Source organism: Schistocerca gregaria, chromosome 2 (assembly GCF_023897955.1).
Source record: "Schistocerca gregaria isolate iqSchGreg1 chromosome 2, iqSchGreg1.2, whole genome shotgun sequence".
Classification (NCBI taxonomy): Eukaryota; Metazoa; Arthropoda; class Insecta; order Orthoptera; family Acrididae; genus Schistocerca; species Schistocerca gregaria.
Genome location: NC_064921.1, coordinates 482,968,570 through 482,989,054, shown reverse-complemented (window position 1 = coordinate 482,989,054; position 20,485 = coordinate 482,968,570). Strand labels below are relative to the sequence as shown.

At 42.7% G+C, this 20,485-nt stretch overlaps 1 protein-coding gene across 4 annotated transcripts in view; it reads right to left on the bottom strand.

Annotated features, from left to right (window-relative positions):
- The window catches only part of LOC126327511 (uncharacterized), a 48,446-nt gene that overhangs the window by 6,610 nt on the left and 21,351 nt on the right, over nt 1-20,485 (bottom strand). For 2 of the 4 annotated variants that reach the window (XM_049995897.1, XM_049995895.1), the window contains exon 2: nt 7,337-9,211. The exons of 1 other annotated variant lie outside the window; for it this stretch is intronic. In XM_049995897.1, the coding sequence (XP_049851854.1) occupies nt 7,422-9,161 (1,740 nt within the window). In that variant the 5' untranslated portion in view covers nt 9,162-9,211 and the 3' untranslated portion in view covers nt 7,337-7,421. Of the gene's footprint in view, nt 1-832; nt 2,845-7,336; nt 9,212-20,485 lie in introns of those variants that run through there. One more of the 4 variants, XM_049995893.1, reaches the window with a different exon arrangement.

Below are 20,485 nucleotides of genomic sequence, written 5' to 3'. Positions count from 1 at the left end.
CGAACCTGCGACAGTAGCAGCCGCTTGGTTCCAGTCTGAAGCGCCTAGAACTGCTCGATCACAGCGGCCGGCCGCAGACATTTGCTTTCAGTTCTCTTTCGTCATTTTGACGTCTTTCTTAGGCGATACGTTCACGTCCTTAATTTTTAGACAGCTATCAATATTTAGAAGGTTGTTATGATTCCATCTTGGCCCTCTTTAAAACGACGACTACCCAGCGTTGCATCTGCTATCTGTATACTTATTCTAACGCAATGAAAACATTTTTTACTGTTAAACTGTTAGGTTGAAGAGATGTAACCGAGGAGCGTTATCGTAGTTCGTAGACCGTGAGCCATTTGTTTGGAAAACCTTAGCAGAACTTACGTTTCTGATATAGTAATAAGATGTATTAAGTTCGTCGTCATTTGTAGTCGTTAAGCAGAAGTTTTGACAGAATTACTGGTCCTATTAAATTGCGTGTCTCACTGGAACATTATATTCGTAACAGCCATAACAGCCATTCATTCAATACTGTGCGATTATATATATACATTCTGGCTGCTCAGCCTATCTGAGATGCTCTGTACACAAACTCAATTACAGCTCTGCTTTGAATACACCCCCGTTTCAGATGCCATTTTGAAGGCAACGTATGGAGCTCCACTCATTTAAGCTTCATGAAACTATAGGGTCTGAAGCGGGATTATTATGTGGATTTCATCAACAACAAATCAGTTATCTTTCAAACAAAATTGGGGGAGAAACATGTCTCATTACTTACTGAACGCCTTTCGCATTATACACTTTGGCTAATTATACTGCGGTCTGAATTCTAAAGAAAACCAAAAGATAGTTTAGAAGAAGCAATTTTAATTACCTCAGTGTTACAATATAAGGTATTAGTTAACGTGTTACTGATTTCTCACAGTCTCTTTCACAACCTAATGGACTTAAAATTTTAGTCTTTTTATATCAGTTACATTCTAAAACGTTATATTGGTCTTTCCTCAAGATCGATTCCGGCAGGAACCAAAATACCTTGTACAGCCTTCACTGACCCTTCAATTGCATTGCAAGAGCTCTGCGTGGCTATATACAATGCTTGGAGAACTGCAGATACAGTATCGCTGCACATCTCACTCCACTGTTCTATAAGGATACGGAGGCTCCTCATTTGTATGAGAACTGGTAAAAGCGAGGCTCTCATCTGTTTCATGTTTGACTCCTGGTTTTTTATTTTGGCCACACTAACATTCGGCTGCCGAACGAGGCCTAGAAAGCAGTCTCCGGCGGCCATAATGTCGCGCGAGACTTTAATGCCTTGAAGTTGATAGCTCCTCATGAGATCCAGGTCCCACAAAGACGCCTGCAGTGCCTCGCGTGCGTCCCTGTGGAGGTCCACAGCCCTCTCTGCTGTGAGGAGCGCCTCGCTCGTCCACTGCGTCACAGCGGAGGCCGCGTCGCGGAACGCGGGCAGCCCACGTCCCCCACTGTCGAGTTTTCGCACCACTTCCTCCATCTGCGTGCACGTTCGCAAAGCTGGAGTCAAGCCGATCGTAATAGTCTTTAAGCAGTTGGATATCAGGTGGTAGCTGATCTCTGCTCTGGATACAAGTCGCTGAGCTATTGCACACAGCTTGGACATTATTTTCCGCTGTCGAACGACTGCATTCCGCGATTTTCGAGCCGAGTTGGATACCTTTCTTTCAGTGTAGTTGTAGCGCACGTTTCCAACGGTCACTGGCATTCTGCTGCCACTACCGCTAGCAGCCCTCAGATCTGCACCGTCATACGTAGACTGCTTCCAATACACCTGGCTAACTTCATGACTGCGGTTCTCCTGCATTGTGGCTTCATTGCAGAAACCAGACACGTAGTCTTTGACGGCAGCGAGCCTCTTTTCAAGTGCTGCAATGGCGTCTTCTTCACTGCACTCACTCGACCTCTGCAAATTGCAGTTCACAGTACTCGTTACTAATTCATCAGAAGGAATGCTGGTGACGTCACAGAAGCTACATCTCAGCAGACATACCTTTGTCAGATACGTATCAATGACATTAAAAACGTTTTCCTCTCTTTTCTTTTCCTGATCCATTGCTTCTGAAGCCATGCTGGTGACGTCACAGAAGCTACACCTCAGCAGAGATACCTTTGTCAGATACGTATCAATGATATTGAAAACATTTTCCTCTCTTTTCTTTTCCTGATCCATTGCTTCTGAAGCCTTCTCATAAGCTACACACAGCTCCATAAGAGAATATGAAGACCCTCCAAAAGGCGATGACTCACTATGTATATCGGCCCCACTGTCACTATTAGACGGACAGCTATGAGAAACATTATTTCCGTTGGGCCCAACGGTGTCTTTCGCACTCGTGTCACTTCGCTCACTACTGTTGAAGCTCTCACTGGTCCCACTGATAACGACATCGGTTTCCTCTTGCCCGTCTCCTGTCACACCTGACGCGTTACTTCCGACTGATGATGATCGACGTTTTTCACCATCCGTGTCTTTTGACGTATCTGAGTCTTCAGGCAAGATGATCTTACGACTTCCGCAACCGATAACGTTAACGTAAGTGTCAGGATCTTGCTGAGACGTGAATATCATGTTGAGAAGGGATTCATCACAGTACATGTCGTCGGCTTCAGTTGCACCTGGTTTAGGAGGGTGCTGGCTGTAATCTGGCCGCCGCAGCCGAGATCCCATGTTGTTGCCGTCCACGTCTGCTCGACGTCTCACAGATGTGGGTTCACCAGTAGAGGAGACAGAAGACTGTCTCGCTGGCACTCGTCCGTCTATAGCGTCCATGGTGAATCCGGCAGCAACACCTTGCAGCATTTAGAGTCGATGGCAAATCCCTGCAGATCATATTTGCACAATTCAATGTAAATTATTTTTGGATGGACAGAGAGAGAGAGAGAGAGAGAGAGAGAGAGAGAGAGAGAGAGAGAGAGAGAGATGTTCAGGGCACTCTTGTCCAAGGGGTGGGAAATTGCCCCTAAAGGCGGAAGAATCGGCAATGGTCAACGACATGAGGATGCGGAAGGCATTGGAAACCACTGCATTAAAGACACGTAACGTGTATCCGTAGGACATGTGGCCTGTAGTTGAAATGTCATGATGATCTCTCCATTGGCAAAAGATTCCGGAATAGTCCCCCATTCGGATCTCCGGGAGGGGACTGCCAAGGGGGAGGTTACCATGAGAAAAAGATTGAATAATCAACGAAAGGGGGCAGCATCAAACCAGTCAGTAGACTGATGACAAAAAATATCGCAGATTTAACCACAACGCTGTAACAAATTAAGGGGTTTTAGAAATTTTTTATTGTCCTCTGTAATGACATTTACGTTCCTGAACATACTGGTACCGAAAGAAAAAGAAAATGATTTATCTTCGAAACTTTGCTTCAAATGAGGGCAGGCAACGATGTACAGATCATGGATTTACTTCAAGCTTTGTACACTCTTAGTAGTACTTTAGAACAAAGTAATGCGCACGTAGGAAGGGGTAGTACTTAGGCTGTTTCGGTAAAGTCGCAAGAGACGTTTTAAGCGCCATTTATGTACAGTTGTATAGCGCCCCTGAGAACGAAACGGCGACAGTCATGTGGTTAGCGTTGAATCTCTAATAGATGGGTCACTGGATCCAGTCCCGCTCATGTTATTCTAAACCATTTTTTTCAACACTAGTCATATCTTACATATTACACTTTGAAGGTAGTAATATAAAAAACGTGTACTTGCATGAACCTCTATCGAATTTCCAGCGCTATTTCGTTGTTCACTAATTTTTTATTAAATATGTTTGTGTAATAAATTTGTCTGACCGGCCATTTGACCATCTTCTGTGCGGATGCACAAACAGTGCCCGAACTCAAAGGAATTGCCAAAAAGCTGTGAGTAAAGAGTGTAATGGGCAGGGGCACTATGAATATATTACGGGACAATACGTCAGTAATGTGGGTCCCACAGGAGGCGTGCCAGAGTAGACCATGCATTCGCACTGTCCTCTGTCTTCGGTAGTTCAGACGGATAGAGCGTCTGCCATGTAAGCAGGAGATCCCGGCTCGAGTTCCGGTCGGGGCACACGTTTTCAACTGTCTTTACTGACATATCAAAGGCTGTATGCAGCTACGGGTATTCATTTCATTGTAAATATGTAAGTATCGACAAGTAAACAAATGAAAGCATGATGTTTTTCTGTAAATGTAAGAAACTCATTTCCGAATTCCTTATACCGGCAATAGGTTGGAAAATCCTTGGTCAAACAGCCATCAATAAAGGTGTGTGAATTTTATTCAGCAGATGAGTTATAATATGCCAAAATAATAGGGTAATGTACGATCAAAAGCCGAATGTCCATTCAACATTATATGTTACAGGCTAACATTTTTCATACAGACGAAGACAAATTAAAAAGGAGAAACATCGAATGAATGTATTTTTTCCCGCGTGCACAAGGGATATACGGTGATAAGGGAAACGAAGCTCCTTGACGTTTTGAAGAATGAAAACCAAGACGAACTTAACATTTTCGTACGTATTGGTGCCGAAAATTATTTGTCGAAATGATAGAAATTACTAAGAAGTGAAATGACTGGAAATTTAACGGAGGTTCATGCAAATAGAGATGTATTTCCACATTGATTTTCAAGTGTAAGATGTAGGAATAATATGACGATAGACGATGTATGGGACAAAAAGGATACCACCTACTAAACAATTGCTGATAGTGGATTATGAAGACATTCTGGACGCCTTGAGACGCTGCTAGTAATGCACTTAGTCTGCGTGACTTCTTTACACGAATCCCTGTAGTCTCCGCGAACGAAGACGATCTGTAAATTGACCGGTTTCCCGTAAGCAGTCAGTGTGCGTAATGCGGCTATAATGTATTATAAAACGTGTGCGGTTATAATTCTACGCTGTCAGTTGCGACATAATAACCATCTAGTAGTTCCCAACCGCGACACAACTTTCTATGTCTTAGTATTTGGATGGTTTGGCATCTACGGGTAAGTCGTGTTTGGTATTACCTTTTACTCCCAGTGAAATGGTATGAAGTTGTCGGCTGTGAACTTAGAGGACTCTCCTTGCTCAAGTAGATGTTGACTTTATTTCTTTTCATTGTGATAATTCCGACCTGTTAAGTGATATGAAGGAAATCAATCGTACCTTTTATTCCGATTTACTGTACGGTCTTGGCCACTAGACAGTTGTGAATATTCTTAGTGAAGCTGTGAGGACGGGGCCCAAGTCGTGCTTGGGCAGCTTGGTTGGTAGAGCACTTGTCCGCCAAAGGCAAAGGTCATGAGTTTGAGTCTCGGTACGGCATATAGTTTTGATCTGCCAGGAGGTTTCATATCAGGGCACACTCCGCTGCAGAGTGAAAATTTCATTCTGGAAAAATTCTTAGCGTTCGCTATGCATGCTATTTTCTCTTAATATGTTGACTGCCGGTGGGTTTTGTTTCAAGTTGTTTTCGATGCTTTGGCAACTACTTGTCTTACCATTCGTGATATTGCTATTCTGTAAATCTACATACTGTTTTAATTCATAGCTTACCGTGTGACATTTTACTTTAACTGAAGACTGGTACTCGTATACACTAGACGGTTCCTCATCTATAAGTCTTGAATAGTGTCTTATGAAAATAGGTGACTATATTTCTACGGATCTCTTGATTGTACGCTATCTAGTGCTGATCTTTGTAATAAATTTGAGAGTTCCCAAGGACATCCAAGATGTTAAATAGTTTTATGACTAACAAATATGAACACATGTTTTAGTCTATTGTGCTGGATGTACGCACGGATTTGATCCAACACCAATACTGTCATTTTTAAGTTTACGCGGTGTTATGATTACCTGTCACTTGTAAAATTGCATTGTACACCGTTATATTACTACATGTATACTCTCATTGTGCAGGGGCTCGAAGATGGCATAATGAATTTCCGAAACTGGTTGCGTTCGAAATAAAGTATCTTAAAGTTTGCGGCTGTTGGTAAAGTTTATTGCATTGAAAAGTATTGCGATTAATCGTCGGCATGAGTCCTTGACAGTGAATAACAGTTTCACAAATAGCTGCCTTTATTTCCTAAAATCAAGAAATACATCATGAAATATATATTGATATAGTGATTCTCTATCGCCGTTTACCTTTCTTGTGTTTTTAGGAAGCTTAGGTAAGGTTAAGTAAGGTTATTCATCTCGGATGTCACTGAAAACAGCCAAGGTGGAAAATGAAACTGACAGTCATTTACATCAGTTTCAGTTGCTTTCTGTCGTTAACCGTTTACAGTGACTACTATAGTCTTGAAGGCACTAACGAGAACGTTCTATGCTTGTCAAGATCTTAAATAAACTAATGCTACAGAGACAAGCGTACAATAAAATTAAATGCACCACACTACTAGCATGTAATACTGTCACCTCCGTCCAATTCAGTACTGACCATTTGTTAGTATACAGTAGTTTTAAGGTTTGAAGACATTCAACAGCGCCCAGATGATCACACTCCTATCGATGGAAGTCGGGGATATTGTGTCTCACTTTTATATCCATCATCGATGTGATTACAATTAATTCATGTACTGGAATATGTATATACAAATGTGTTCAACCTTACCTCCTGTTCTGTCCTTACTGCAGAATAGGACGCGAGTCTAAACATTTATGTCTACGCAAGGTGCAATATAGAAATTAAATAATTACGTACTGTTCTATACTCAGCACAGAACAGGACGTAAGGGTGAACATATGGGTATACACTTGGTGCTATACATTCATTAAATGATTTGAAACAAATCGATGAAGGATGCTGAAGTTATGTACAATATCCCCAGCACTTATCGATAAGAGTGATCAGCTAGGTAATAGAGACTATCAGTGTATTTTCGAACAACTCTTCACTTGCAAATGGTCATTTTAGAATTTACCCGGAGAGCTGCATGCGAGTAGTGGGGTTAGTTGTGTTTATGTTTACCACTGCGGGAGTAGTTACTTTCACTTTGTGACAGGCACAGAACTACGTTCTCTTTAGTTTCTTTAAGAACATAGGAATGTTCCTTGAAATGACTATCCGCCGCTGTCAGATGACAGTAATGTACGGAAATGATGTATGAGTGAAGGTGAAAAAAAGGAATTGCCCCTGAATAACGTGACGTACTTAGAGCCATCTCAGACGACGTCTATGAAAATTAAAAGGTCTACCTATTTTGACGTTTATACTAAAAACATGGTCACGTTTATGGATAGTAAACAATGAACTAATTCAGAGGTCCCAAATCGGATACTCTTTGCTGTTTATAGTCATTGCCGTCGTAACCAAGTTCAACTACGCAAGGATTTTTCAAAAATTACGTTTTTATTTACGTGGCAGTTGAACTACAGCCCAACAAAACAAGCGAATTGTTTACAGTTCTCAAGTTCTATATCTTAAAATGATGAAGTGGTACATTCTTAAAAGACACGCCGGAAGAAACAAGGACTTCTACAACCTTCCTTGATGCTTCAATGCCATTACAAGCGTTCTGGGTCAGTGAAGACAGAGTTTCCAGAACTACAGATATGGAATCACTGCATGTCTCGCTGCACTGTTCAATGAAGGTCTCGTAACTTCCCATTTCCTTCAGGTCTGGCAACAGGCACGCTCCTGTAAGTTTCATGTTTAACTCCTGATTTCTTATCTCAGCGTGACTGGTATCAGGCTGCTGTACGAACTGCAGGAAGCGGTCTCCGGCAGCCTGTACGTCGCGGAAGACTTCAGTACTACGAAGTTGGTAGCTGCTGACGGCGTCCTGGTGACTACAGGCTGACGCCAGCGCCTTTTTCACCTCCATGTGGTGACTTACGATCTTCTCGCCATCGAGCAGCGCTTCTCCCGTCCACCGAGTGATAACCGAGAACGCGACGCTGAGTGCAGAGTTTCCGTGACCTTCGCTCTCAAGTATTCGTACCGCTTCCTCCATCAGCCAGAAAGATCGCACGGTTGGTGTCAGGTAGATGGCCACAGTCTTCAAGCAGGTGAGTATCATCTGGTGGATCATTTCTATCTTGGAAACATGCCGTTGAACTAACGCACACAGCTTGGAAACTACTTTGCTCTGGCACACGACTACTTTCCGCGATGCAGGAAATGAATTGGCTGCCTCTCGCACAACGCACTTGTAGTCCAAGTTCTGAAGTAACAAGAGCAGTGTGATGGTATCACCACTGCTGCTGCTGCTGTTGCTGCCAGGCAGATTCGATCTGTCAGGCACAATCGGCTTGCCATCTACCAGACCGACTGGCTGTTTGCGATCCTGCTGTTTTATGTCGTCAGTGAGGAAGAGAGAGACGTAAGCCTTCAAGGCTTCAAGTCTCTGCTCAAATGCAATACTATTGTCTTCGTCTCCGCCAACACTCGAACCTGGAAAATCAGAGCTCTGAAGATACGTTAATGATTCACCAAAAAGAGCGCTGGCAATGCTATGGAATTGTTGACTCGCCAGCGTTACCTTCGTCAAGTTCGTACGACAGACAGTAGCGACGTATTCCTGTCTTTGCTTTTCATTATCTACTGCTTCTAAAGCCCTCTCATACGCAAAACACAGCTGAATCAGAGAATATGAAGACCCTGTAAAGGGCAAAGACAAATCTAAACCAGTGGTAATGTCAGAGGTTGGAGAAATGTCGCTCCTGCTGCCACCACCAGCATCATTTTCGCTCTTGTAATCTTGCTCAGTGCTGTTGCAGCCCTTGCTCGTATCACTGACATGTAAGACATCACTCTGCACCTGCCCTTCGCCGATCGCACTTGGCACGCTACTTGGGGAAGATTTTCGTCGCCTTACGTCGTCGTCTATCTCCTGCATGGGTACGTCGCTACCTGTGTTAGACGTATTTGTGTCTTGGGTCGAGACGCTCATAAAATCACCGGAACCACTGGAGCAAACTTCTGTGTCAGGATCTAGTTGTAATGTGAGCTTCACGTCGAGGAGGTATTCATCGCAATACGTGTCGTCCGCTGCTGTTACTTCTGGCTTAGGTTGCTGACAGTCCTTTGTCCGCTGCAGCCTCGATCCTGTGGAGCTTGAATCCGAGTCTTCGCGATGTTCCTGATCTGTCGGCTCTCCAGTAGATGAATCTGACGAGTATGTCTTCCCTCCATCTCCCTCTGTTGAATCCATTATGAAGCCCTCAGCAGCGCCAAGCAGCGTTTAGATTCGATGGTAGAATCCTGCAGATCATATTTCCACATTTACATTCTACGTAAGTAATGGTTAAGCATTTGTAATGGAAGGAAGGAGGGCGTGTGTGTGTGTGTGTGTGTGTGTGTGTGTGTGTGTGTGTGAGAGAGAGAGAGAGAGAGAGATAGAGAGAGAGAGAGATAGAGAGAGAGAGAGATAGAGAGAGAGAGAGAGATAGAGAGAGAGAGAGATAGAGAGAGAGAGATAGAGAGAGAGAGAGAGAGAGAGAGACGGATAGCTTTTGTTCATCTCCAAGTCAATTAAAAGATTTTAAAACTTGTGAAAATGGCTATATACTTGACCACACGATAGTGATGGAATTAATGGGGGTTGTAGGAATTTTAATTTTACTGTAGTTGACTGTAGTTACCTGTACGTACTGCAACCGAAACAAAAAGACGTGTTTCAGATCCCAGAGTCTCGTCCTAAGCATTGTCTAGTACATACTGACAGGTGTTAGTAATTGGTATGTTCTCGGATATATCTGACTACGACATCTGAATACGGACCTCTCTCAAAGAGGATTTCCAAATGTGTTTGTGCTAGGCAAGAAAGGGATGTACTACCTATGTACTCACAAACAGGGAGTTTTATATAAATTCAGAGAGCGTTCAGCAGATCCTGCAGGGCACTTGAAATGTGTCTTCTGACAGTGAATTGCTTATTATAAGTCGCAAGGCCGGCATGAATGAAAAAAAAAAAATGCAGATTGGCTTGTCTCTCTGAAGTGTCTATTGTGCATGTTGTGGCTATTACATACAAGGAACATTTAAGTATCTCTGCTAGTTCTGTGTTGTCCCGATGGCAATGTGTCGATAGTGAATCTAGCGAATATTGGTCAGAATTAATCATGGACTACGGAATTTAAATAACTAAATCGACTATTTCGAGAATAAACGAACACAAAATATCCACCACCACCACCACCACCACCACAAAAAACAACAACAAAAACAACTTTTACACGCTATAGATGCAACGTATCGTATTACAGTCATTACGAAGCGTGAAAAGCCTCGAGGACTCACCCAGATATACGACGACTCAACCAATCATTCACAGAGAGTGGTTTTAGTTGAGTGCAAGACTGACATCTTAATATGTTCTGAACAAGTTAGGCTTATTATCCCTGATCTGTGTTTTAAAAACCGTAACTTTTTTCAAAGACAAAGATGCAAAGTGCCGCTTTCTTAAGTACTCTTTTGCTGAAACTAGTTTTCGTACGTTTTCAGATTATCTTCAGATGTACATGGAAATTACGTCCCTATTTCAAAGCAGAATGCACGGAACTAGAACTTGCGAAAGATGCCCCTACTGTCGCAAGACGGCGCCCGCACCATTCTGCAAAATAGAACTTAATCCTAGGAAATAGAACCTGGAAACATTCGGGAAAAAGAAATGATAAATTTCAATATTCGGTATTCAGTATGTATAAACCTCAAAGCGATTTAGAATAGAATTGGAGTAGCACACGGCCACATCCATTCTTCGCGTACGGGAAATTAGTGAGTAGTAAGGTGACACGTAACCCGGTCATTCGAAGGGACCGTGAGCAGATTATTGGTTCTTTCGTCGCTGCTGGTGAGAGGAAATCATGGGTTTGAGACAGTCCTCACCACATGTTTCACTAGTTCCCTGATCCAGGGTAAGATTTACTGCCTAGTTTCGGTATCGTTGTATCCGGACCCTAACATGACCCACCGCACAGAACGGAGACATATCCACGCTTAGAGATGGTAATGAGTGTGTCCTTACACCGGTCTTATATCTGTGTTATGAGAGGATGCAATAGCTGCTGCTGAATCTCATTGATTGTATTTTTGTGACTCACGGAACTTTTGTTGCTCACGTTGCGTGCACAGCAGAGATGGATATTTTCATAGGTGCTCCTGTTTCCGGTAAACCTCTAAAGTCTAGCCAGCAACACACACTGGAACCAGGGGTGGCTCTTAATACGTCCAGCAAAACACTAGACGTAACGTGAGAAATAAAAATTGTTTCATGGACTAGGACTATACAATCCGGAAGATAACTGCGCCATGCCGCAGCGAACGCCTTCAACGCACAGGGTGACCTGGGAGTCAATTTTTGAAATGGTTCTGAGCACTATGGGACCTACACCTATGGTCATCAGTCCCCTAGAACTTAGAACTACTTAAACCTAACTAACCTAAGGACATCACACAACACCCAGTCATCACGAGGCAGAGAAAATCCCTGACCCCGACGGGAATCGAACCCGGGAATCCATTTTTGAAAAATGTGTTCCTCACGAAGTTACGTAGTTAGAGTTTTAATGTTACAAATCACTGAAGTGAAAGGTTTTATGGACACTGAAAGAAGTACACGAAACTACCGATTGACGGCGCTTTATATCATAAGATCAATAATTAGCGTCAATTGAATTTCGACAAAGTAGTTGGTCGAAGGACGATGCTATTTAACAGCAGTTTACGTCGTCAGGTGGTTTCTTTCAGCATCCCTGATGAAGTCGGGCGATCCTGGTAGACTTGCCACTTCCTAAGTCCCAGTAGACAACAGTAACACGGACTGAATTCTGGAAACCTGACCGCCTCTCACTACATCACACTTTATTCACGATTCTCATGCGCAGTCACTGATGTTGCTGTCAATAGTTATATGTAGGCTAGTTTTTAAATCCTTTTTGGTTTCAATAGAACTTCCATTTCACGTCTTGAAAGTACCCCAATTTTTACCTCTCTACGTAACTTTTCAAATGTTTACGGAAATTTGGGTCTCACTACAATCAGTTGACGGCCGGTGACAGTTTTCGTAACGAAACACATCAAACTGTGCCATTGATTATGGTGACAGGGGAGCTCTCTCCGACAACGAGGCTACTACGTTTTTAACAGGAAGGTTCTGCAAGTCGACTGAAAGTCGACAATCTTTCAGTTGACCAAAGAAACAACTGTTAAAAAATTAAGGATGTTGAGAAAACCCGCTGAACTTCAAGTTAGTAGATGATATGCAGTAAAACTAAGACTACTGGACTTCGCTGCACCCCTAGTAGTACCATTTCGAGACCACTGTTTAATTATTAAGTGGCTGGTGTTGAGTACGAACATATAGGCAATATGTTCAGGGGGACTGAAGTGTAACGAACGATAACTTACGTTAGATATATTCGCAATTATGAAGAAGGGCAATCGTCATCTGTAGAATGGAGTGACAGTGAATTTTTTTTTCGGGACCGGGACTCTAATCCGGTTTTCCCGCTTATTGCGAGTGGTCGCCTCACCATTTGGCTATTCGTGAGCTACCCACCTCCACACCCAAATTTACATATGCCGTCAACCATGCCTCTACGATTTGTACTCAAACCTCCATTATGTATAGTCGCTTGCCCGGTATCAACAGATAAATACGATATTTCAGTGCCTGCGGTGTTTTGATTGCGTTGCAAAGTTCCTTCGGACATGCGTGGATCATGCACGGATAGCCAAATTGTAAGGCGACAACTCGCGATATGTGGGAGACCCGGGTTTGAGTCCCGGTCCGGCACAAACTATCATTGTCGTTCACTTTCACAGCTGATGGTTGTCCTTAATCGCAGGAGTGAATACATTTACTGTGTTTCATAACGGCGTTAGTCGCCGCAGTGCCTGTTCGTTTAGGCATGCATGCATGTCAAAAGAAAATTTGCAGCACAGTCAGAACACAGGCTCAGCAATATCGTAAGGGATGATTTGGTCGGTAAAATTAAGACCACACTATTAAATTATCTGCAGTAAACTTTTAAATTTTACAGAAATCCCACAAACTTTTATCAATCAGCGTTGAAACAAGCAAAACAAACATTGTGACAACGTTTGTCTTTACAGAAGATTGAAAACGACTTTAAACATGCTATTTGTATGAGTACTGGAAGTATCTTTGCTTCTACAGATAAATGAGATAAATACTGAGTATTTGAGAAAGATTCTAAAACGCAGTAGGTGACTAAGATGCTCTGTGTATTCTGTCTCATTGTTATCAAGGAACCAAAGGTAGGAATGAACAACTTCAGTCTGCAGATATAAACATTTGGAATATTTATTAACGAGGAGTTGACAGAATTATGTAAGTGGGGATTGGCTCACAGTCCACACTCGACAAGAGCTTTTGTCCGTTTATTTGTTGCACTTTAAGAATACTTCTTATATTCTATTCCTCTTTTGTTTTTTTGCATGAAACCTGAATCTAGCAACGTCGTCTTCTTCCATACTGGCCAGCACCGGCGTCTAGTGCCTGCATGGACAGATTGGCTCCTCCCTGCAGTTTGTGTGGAGGCAACAAGCTAATCTGCTACTCTGAGAATTAAGTGTCTGCGTGAAATAATCTTAGATGTAAGTAACTTAAAAATGTGAGCATTTATTAGTAGGCTGTTTAGGTTTTTTTAATTGGTAACGCCACGTAGCGCTCTATATGAAAATTACTCTCTGTGCTGTGTGCAGTCTGTGGCTGGTTTGCATTGTTGTTTGCTATTGTAGTGTTGGGCAGTTGAATGAACAGCGCGTAGCATTGCGCAGTTGAGGCTGAGCCGCCAGCAGTGGTGGATGTGGGGAGAGAGATGACAGAGTTTTGAGAGCGGACGATCTGGACGTGTGTCCTTCAGAAAAAGGAAATTTGTAGGACTGGATATCATGAGCTGATATATACATTATGACTTTTGAACACTTAAGGTAAATATATTGATTGTACACTATCTAAATCTTTCATTTGCTAACTATGCCTATCAGTAGTTAGTGCCTTCAGTAGTTGGAATCTTATTTAGCTGGCAGTATTGGCGCTTGCTGTATTGCAGTGGTTGCAGTACAGAATATGTTTGTGAGGTAAGTGATTCATGAAAGGTATAGGTTATTGTTGGTCAGTGCCATTCTTTTGTAGGATTATTAAAAGTCGGATTGGGTTGCGCTAAAAATATTGTGTGTCAGATTAGTGATCATCTGGATAAGTAAATAGAGAAATGTCTGAGTACATTCAGTTTTGCTCAGTTGTTTGAAACTCAAATAACGGAAGGGGATTAGCACCACAGTAACTCACTGATTTTTCTAAGGAGACGTTTCACATTGATCATAGGAAAGTCAGGAATATCGTGAAAGACATGTACAGGCCATATGTGGGTGCCACTTTAGAAAATGTAGTGTGTAGCCACTTTATCAAATATAAGAACTCTGTCCTTATTTTCATTGTAAAACCTCAGTTTGTCGAAGTTTCTCGTCAGCATTCCTAATCATGTCATTCAGTGTGTATGTCACACAATAATAACTTCTTACTTCCCTCTCTCTTTCGTATACTGTGAGGAAAATTTTGCCTTACTTTTACAAGTGTGTTGCATACAATGCATCGTCTCCACTTCTCGCCGCAGGAGTAGTCGTGATATACGACGAGTACCTACTACACTTCTTGTTTATTTTGGTTTCCTCTCATTCACTAGATTCACTGAAGCGAATTGTCAGTCAATGTTACGACCACGTTTGTCACGGTCAGGGAATCCGCTCAGGATGTAGCGCTTGTCAGCACCACCCAAGTCAGAATCTAACCACGCTGACTTTTCCTGTACTGTATGAATGGGCACCTGCTCTTACAAGGCTACAGTTGCTCTTCGGCAGTCATGTACTCGCCTGGCTTGTAGCAATAAATGCAGTTTTAAGTAGATCTTACTTTGCTGAAGAAGGCACTATTTATCAGTTTTCTTACGTTGTCTTCTTAATAAGAGAAAAACCAAACCTAAGGTGACTGCGTAATTCTGCAAATCTGTTTCTTGACATGGCGCTTCAAAAGAAAGGAAGTCCCAACGTATTGCCCCTTAAGTCACCATGAAATACCCCGAACACAGTAATCCAATGAAAGTGGTTCTTCCACGCTTAGGGACCACTAATTATTACCAATTGTGCTGAGCGCCTTTTCTTCAGTGTACTTTGTCTTAGGATCGGGTCGCTGACAGCCTCACAGTCACAATGCAGAATGACAATTCGTCCACAACATGTTGATCCCGTTGGCCTGGTTATCTCCTGCGACGCATTCTGGATGCTGCAACTACCTGCCTTGTCACCTGGCTCAATCTGCGTCCACTTGGAGTCACTGGAACTCTGTACTCTAACGCCAGGAAGTGGCTGCCTCACAGCACAGCTTCCTCGCCCACGATGAGCTGCGGCACCACCTCGGGCACCCACAAAAGTTTTGTGGCCATGTCCACCTATCGTTGCTCCGCAAACTGCAACGGCCCCCATACCGTCTCGGTCTTCTGTATCATTGCCATTGTCAGCTGGAAATTTAATCTATGTTGAAATTCTTTGTAACTGGGGAGAGAGAGAGGAAATAACAGCAGTCACGACGCAATAGCTGTTACGCGTTTACATTACATGAATGATATTAAGTTTGAATGAAGATTAGTCAGCGACTTACCGACTCCATCAGGTGGCTGAGCAACAGTCCTCCTCCCCACGGTCCTCGACCTTTTCTAAGGCCCCGCCCTGCATCGCATACACGTTTGGTTCATTGTTGGGAGGGACGCCCACGCCCTAGGGTAGTCAGTAAGTCTGACACCGAGAGACTAGAAGAAAACCATACCGTGGACTGCGCGCTCATTCGCTCAAAAACTTAGAATGGTTCATGCTTTTATTGTGCAGGATGTACGTCATCTTCAGATGGATTAGATTCTGCTTGATGTTCATTTGATGCGTCTGAATCACTCGTCCTCCGCATTCGTCTCAGTTCCGCTACTGTCACTCTACTGAATTTGGGCCCCCAAAAGGCCACGTCTTGAAGCCGTAGCTTCAATGACTCGAGCTCGCGAAAATTAACTGCACGCTCACGTCGCTGGCGTATGAACTGCCTCACTTGGTCACAGACAAAGATACTGTCAGGAAACTTCGGTGAAGAGGACGCGCATGACGTCTGTTGTCGTTTAAGGGAACTATTAGCAATGACTCACTGAGAGCGGTGTAGGGTGGGGTCCCCCCCGGATAGAATGATACTCAGCTTACTTTGCAGTGCCACTTCACAGGTTTGCATGTCGCCGGCCCGTAGAAAACGGGAAGCTGCGCTTGTATGAAGTATCACTGGATCTTTGAATTCTTAGTATTTCAGTTTTTTGCCCAAAATGTCCATTTACTCCAGCATCTCGTAAATACCGTCAAGGCAAGCCCAGAAAATGTTTAGTATGTGAAAACCGGTGCCACTGATGAATTGCTTTAAAATACATGCGAGTCCAAAATTATGAATATGATACTTTTAGTGATAAATAACATCAGACTATCTACCCACAACAATAAGGATCCCGATTCGTTCACAACACGTAATTCAGATGTGAACAGATGACGCGAGATTTGTACCGTTCTTTCATTGCGGAACTGGAGCATGGCAGTGGAATTCGTTCTAACCTGTCTTTTAAAATCGAATTTTGTACTTCTACTGTGTACAACTGAAGAAACAGCATCTTAGTACCAATCTAATCGACGATTACTTGTTACTTGTTACTTTCCGAGTTCGCACACCAACGTGTAACTGGCAAACTGATTTGTACTAAGGTGATCTGAGACTGAACCGTGAGGCCTCGAAATCATTCGTGCCATAAAACTTAACACCATAAATGTAGCCTGAGTATTTTATTTATTGTTATTCATATATGTTGCTGTATTTCCACCATTCACTATAACATAAGGAATGTATATCTGAACTGAATATCAGGAATTAGTATCTCTACGATCTCTCTCAACTAAAAGTTTCAAGGTGACTTAGTGATATAGAAACACCCAGATTCATAGAAGCAAATGATCACAGTAGCAAACAATCACTCACGAGTGTATACGTCATGGTACAGTCTTCACTTTGTCCGCCTCAGTAGCTGCAAGGCCAGCGCGACAGATTGCTAAGCGAAAGGGCCCACGTTCATTTTCCAGCCCGTTCGGAGATATCTGCTCGAGCACTGTGTGTTGCGTTGTCATTTTAGTCTCACTGTAATTGAAATGACTGTTGAGATGGCTGAACGGACAGGGCCCGAAACCCAATGAAATTGAACAATATTATTCACTCTGAATTCCTGAACATTACTATCAGGTTGATGGAGAAGATCGTAGCGTTTTTGTTTTGCTTGTTGGTATTCCGGTTTATTTATCGATTTTCATTTTGTATTTGTGGTTCACTGTTGCGCTTTGATTTTAAATCTTGTCTTATTTGGACACAGTGAGTGGAGCTGGGGATGCTACAAAATGGAGCGCAGCACTGAATGGAAAACTTTGAATATTGCCGACATTTTACTTTGTTTACGTTCAATACGGGGGGGGGGGGGGGGGGGGGGACAGGAATGCAGGCAGCCAGAGGCACTTGTGGCGTGATTGGGGTAGTGTCACTGGACTAAGTACTGCAAGGAAATGGTTTTCTAAATTTGAGGAGGAGAGGAGGATCGTTTTGTTAACAGTGACTCCACTTTCAGGAAGAAGTTGGGGGTTTGATGATTGCTTAAACGCAGTATTCCACAATGATCCACGTCATTATCTCGATAAATGTAAAATCTCGTAAACTGCTCATTCCAACAACATGGGACATTTGCGTGCAAGGGGGGGGGGGGGGGGGATTCAAATATCGGGTGTGCAGGTACTGCACGCTCTAAGCCAAAGTCAAAAAAGTTACCGGATACCCATATGTGTAACTCTGCTTCTTTTGCCTCAGTTGACTTGTTAACAACGTCGACCAATCCTATGCTGTATCGTTACTGCTGACGAGGTATTTTACCTTTACGCTGACACAAGGAAAAGGAAGAAATGGTTGAGGCCAAAAAAGCAGTAAATTACCGTACGAATACCACCTCACATCCACAAGAGGCAATTTTATGCATCTGGTAGAACAGCGACGGTGTAGTATACTACGAATAGCTTCTCCGAGCTGTAACCATCACTGCTGATAAATCTCAACACAGACGTCTTGCAGCTGCAATCCAGAAACAACGACAAGGAACACTGCTTGAAGTTATGTTATTACACGATACCACCCGCCCGCATATTGCTAGACCGACATAGAACGCTATAATGGGGTTGCTTTGCGATGTTGTTCCGCAGCAACCTTATTCACCTATCCTTGCACCCTCAGTTATTACATTTTCCGCGCTCTGTTTAACTACCTGCAAGGAACTTCCTTTTTAGATGAAAGTTTGCTCCGAACATGGCTCCAGTTCTTGGCCTCAAAACCGTGTCATGTCTACAGTCGTGAAATCTAAAGGATACCCAAGTATTGGCAGACTGTTGTAAATAGTGAAGGAGAACGAATCATTGATAACTGAAAGCTCCGTTAGTTGTATCTGCTGTGTTTATTAAATTTATGGACATGGTGAACTGGAAAGCTGTTGTAAGGTAGCGAGTGGAAGAGTGCTATGGGATAATATGGGACTGGTAGTAAACACAAGATAAGAGGAAGACTAATTACACTATGACACTATGCAATAAATAATAGTTATAACGAATATTCTCCTCAAGAAGCACGAATAGAGGAGAAATACTTGGAAAAGGCTTGAAGTTAGGGAAAAATTCCAGTTAGATTACCTTACGGTCAGGCAGAGATTCCGGAATCATGTAGTCAACTGGAAGTCGTACCTAGGAGCAATTTAGTAATCAAGAGTAGCATAAGTCCGACTGGTCACGAGGAATCTAATGACATTGAAGTGGGACACATACATACTAATGAAAGAGACTTTTAACTCGCCGTGGCTACAGATACTGGGGTAATAGCTTACTAGGTAATCCATTTGAATAGGAACAGATGTGTCTAAGAATGAATCACGTAAGCTGGAAAGAAAATCATACGTACGGGGAAGGTAATTGCAAAGAAACCATGGGTAACAGAAGAAATACTTCAGTTGATCGACGAATGATATTCAGGAATACAGAAATACAAGCCACTTAGGAGTGGAATAAATAGGAAGTGCAGAGAGGCAAGGTGAAATATCTGAACGAAAAATGAGAAGAAATCGAAAAGAAATGATTGAAGAACGGACTCAGCATACAGAAAATTTAAAACCATCTTAGGTGAAACCAAAGATCATCTAGTCTTGACAAAACTTGCATATAATACAAAGAAAAAGTAAATAAGCAAGCAAGAATAAAACTTTTGGGGAGAATTAATAAGGTGCAGTCCAATTTATTGATCTCTAAACAACAAACTTTATCCAAGATAGCGGCTGTGACAGTTGATGACAAGTAGAATTATCGAAGATGGCGGCTTTTAGGGGAAAGTGCAACGCCCCCCTGGTTGGAAGTTTGAATTTTGGCAGGAAATTTAATTGTGTGCTTCTACAGGTCAACTGGCTCCCCATTTCCGATCTTTTTGCATGATCATGCATTATCTTCTTGCAAAACAGGCGTGGAATTTCGAATTTGTGGAAATCTTGCTCCAAAAGCTTACTCCTGTAGCTGGGGGGGGGGGGGAGGGAGAGTGGAGGAGTTGGGGGAGGTTGGTATTGGTAAGGTATTGGTAAGGTATTGGTAAGGTATTGGTAAGGTATTGGTAAGGTATTGGTAAGGTATTGGTAAGGTATTGGTAAGGTATTGGTAAGGTATTGGTAAGGTATTGGTAAGGTATTGGTAAGGTATTGGTAAGGTATTGGTAAGGTATTGGTAAGGTATTGGTAAGGTATTACCCGTACTACAGACTGCTCTTTATGTCATTCAATTCGAATGTAATTTGACTTTCTTTGAATAATGGAAGCGAGCATGAATTCCTGAACGTATGAAGAGAAAGAATATGGTACTGGAAATAAATACTTTGCATTTAATATACATTACGCAATGCATGAAAACATCTGTCTGTTGGAATTGTCATTTCTAAGACTTGCATATAAGCTCCCATCACACAAGATAACTGCCTCCAAGCTACGAGACCAAAGATCTGAGCTAGTTGGTGAGTTCACTGCTAGGGGGCACTGTGATATGTCACGTGATCGTGAAGGTCAGCATAGCATCATGACATCAGTTTTTTTCTCAGCTGCACCTGTGCCCCAGCCTCCTCTCACCCCTCTTTCCCCCACTGGCGATCTGGAGGAGAAAACAGACAGGGAAAGCAATCACCCTGTTCTGAGCCGCTGTGGAGGAGTGCACATTATTTTTGGAACAATTTATTTACCGACGGATTTCACCAAATTTACTTATAACGCTGATACAATACTCTCACTCTGATGTGCTCGGGGCACAATATACTGTTTACAGACCTGCAAACTACTTGTACATAATGCAGCACACTGATGTGCAGGCAGTATCCATCTTACCCCT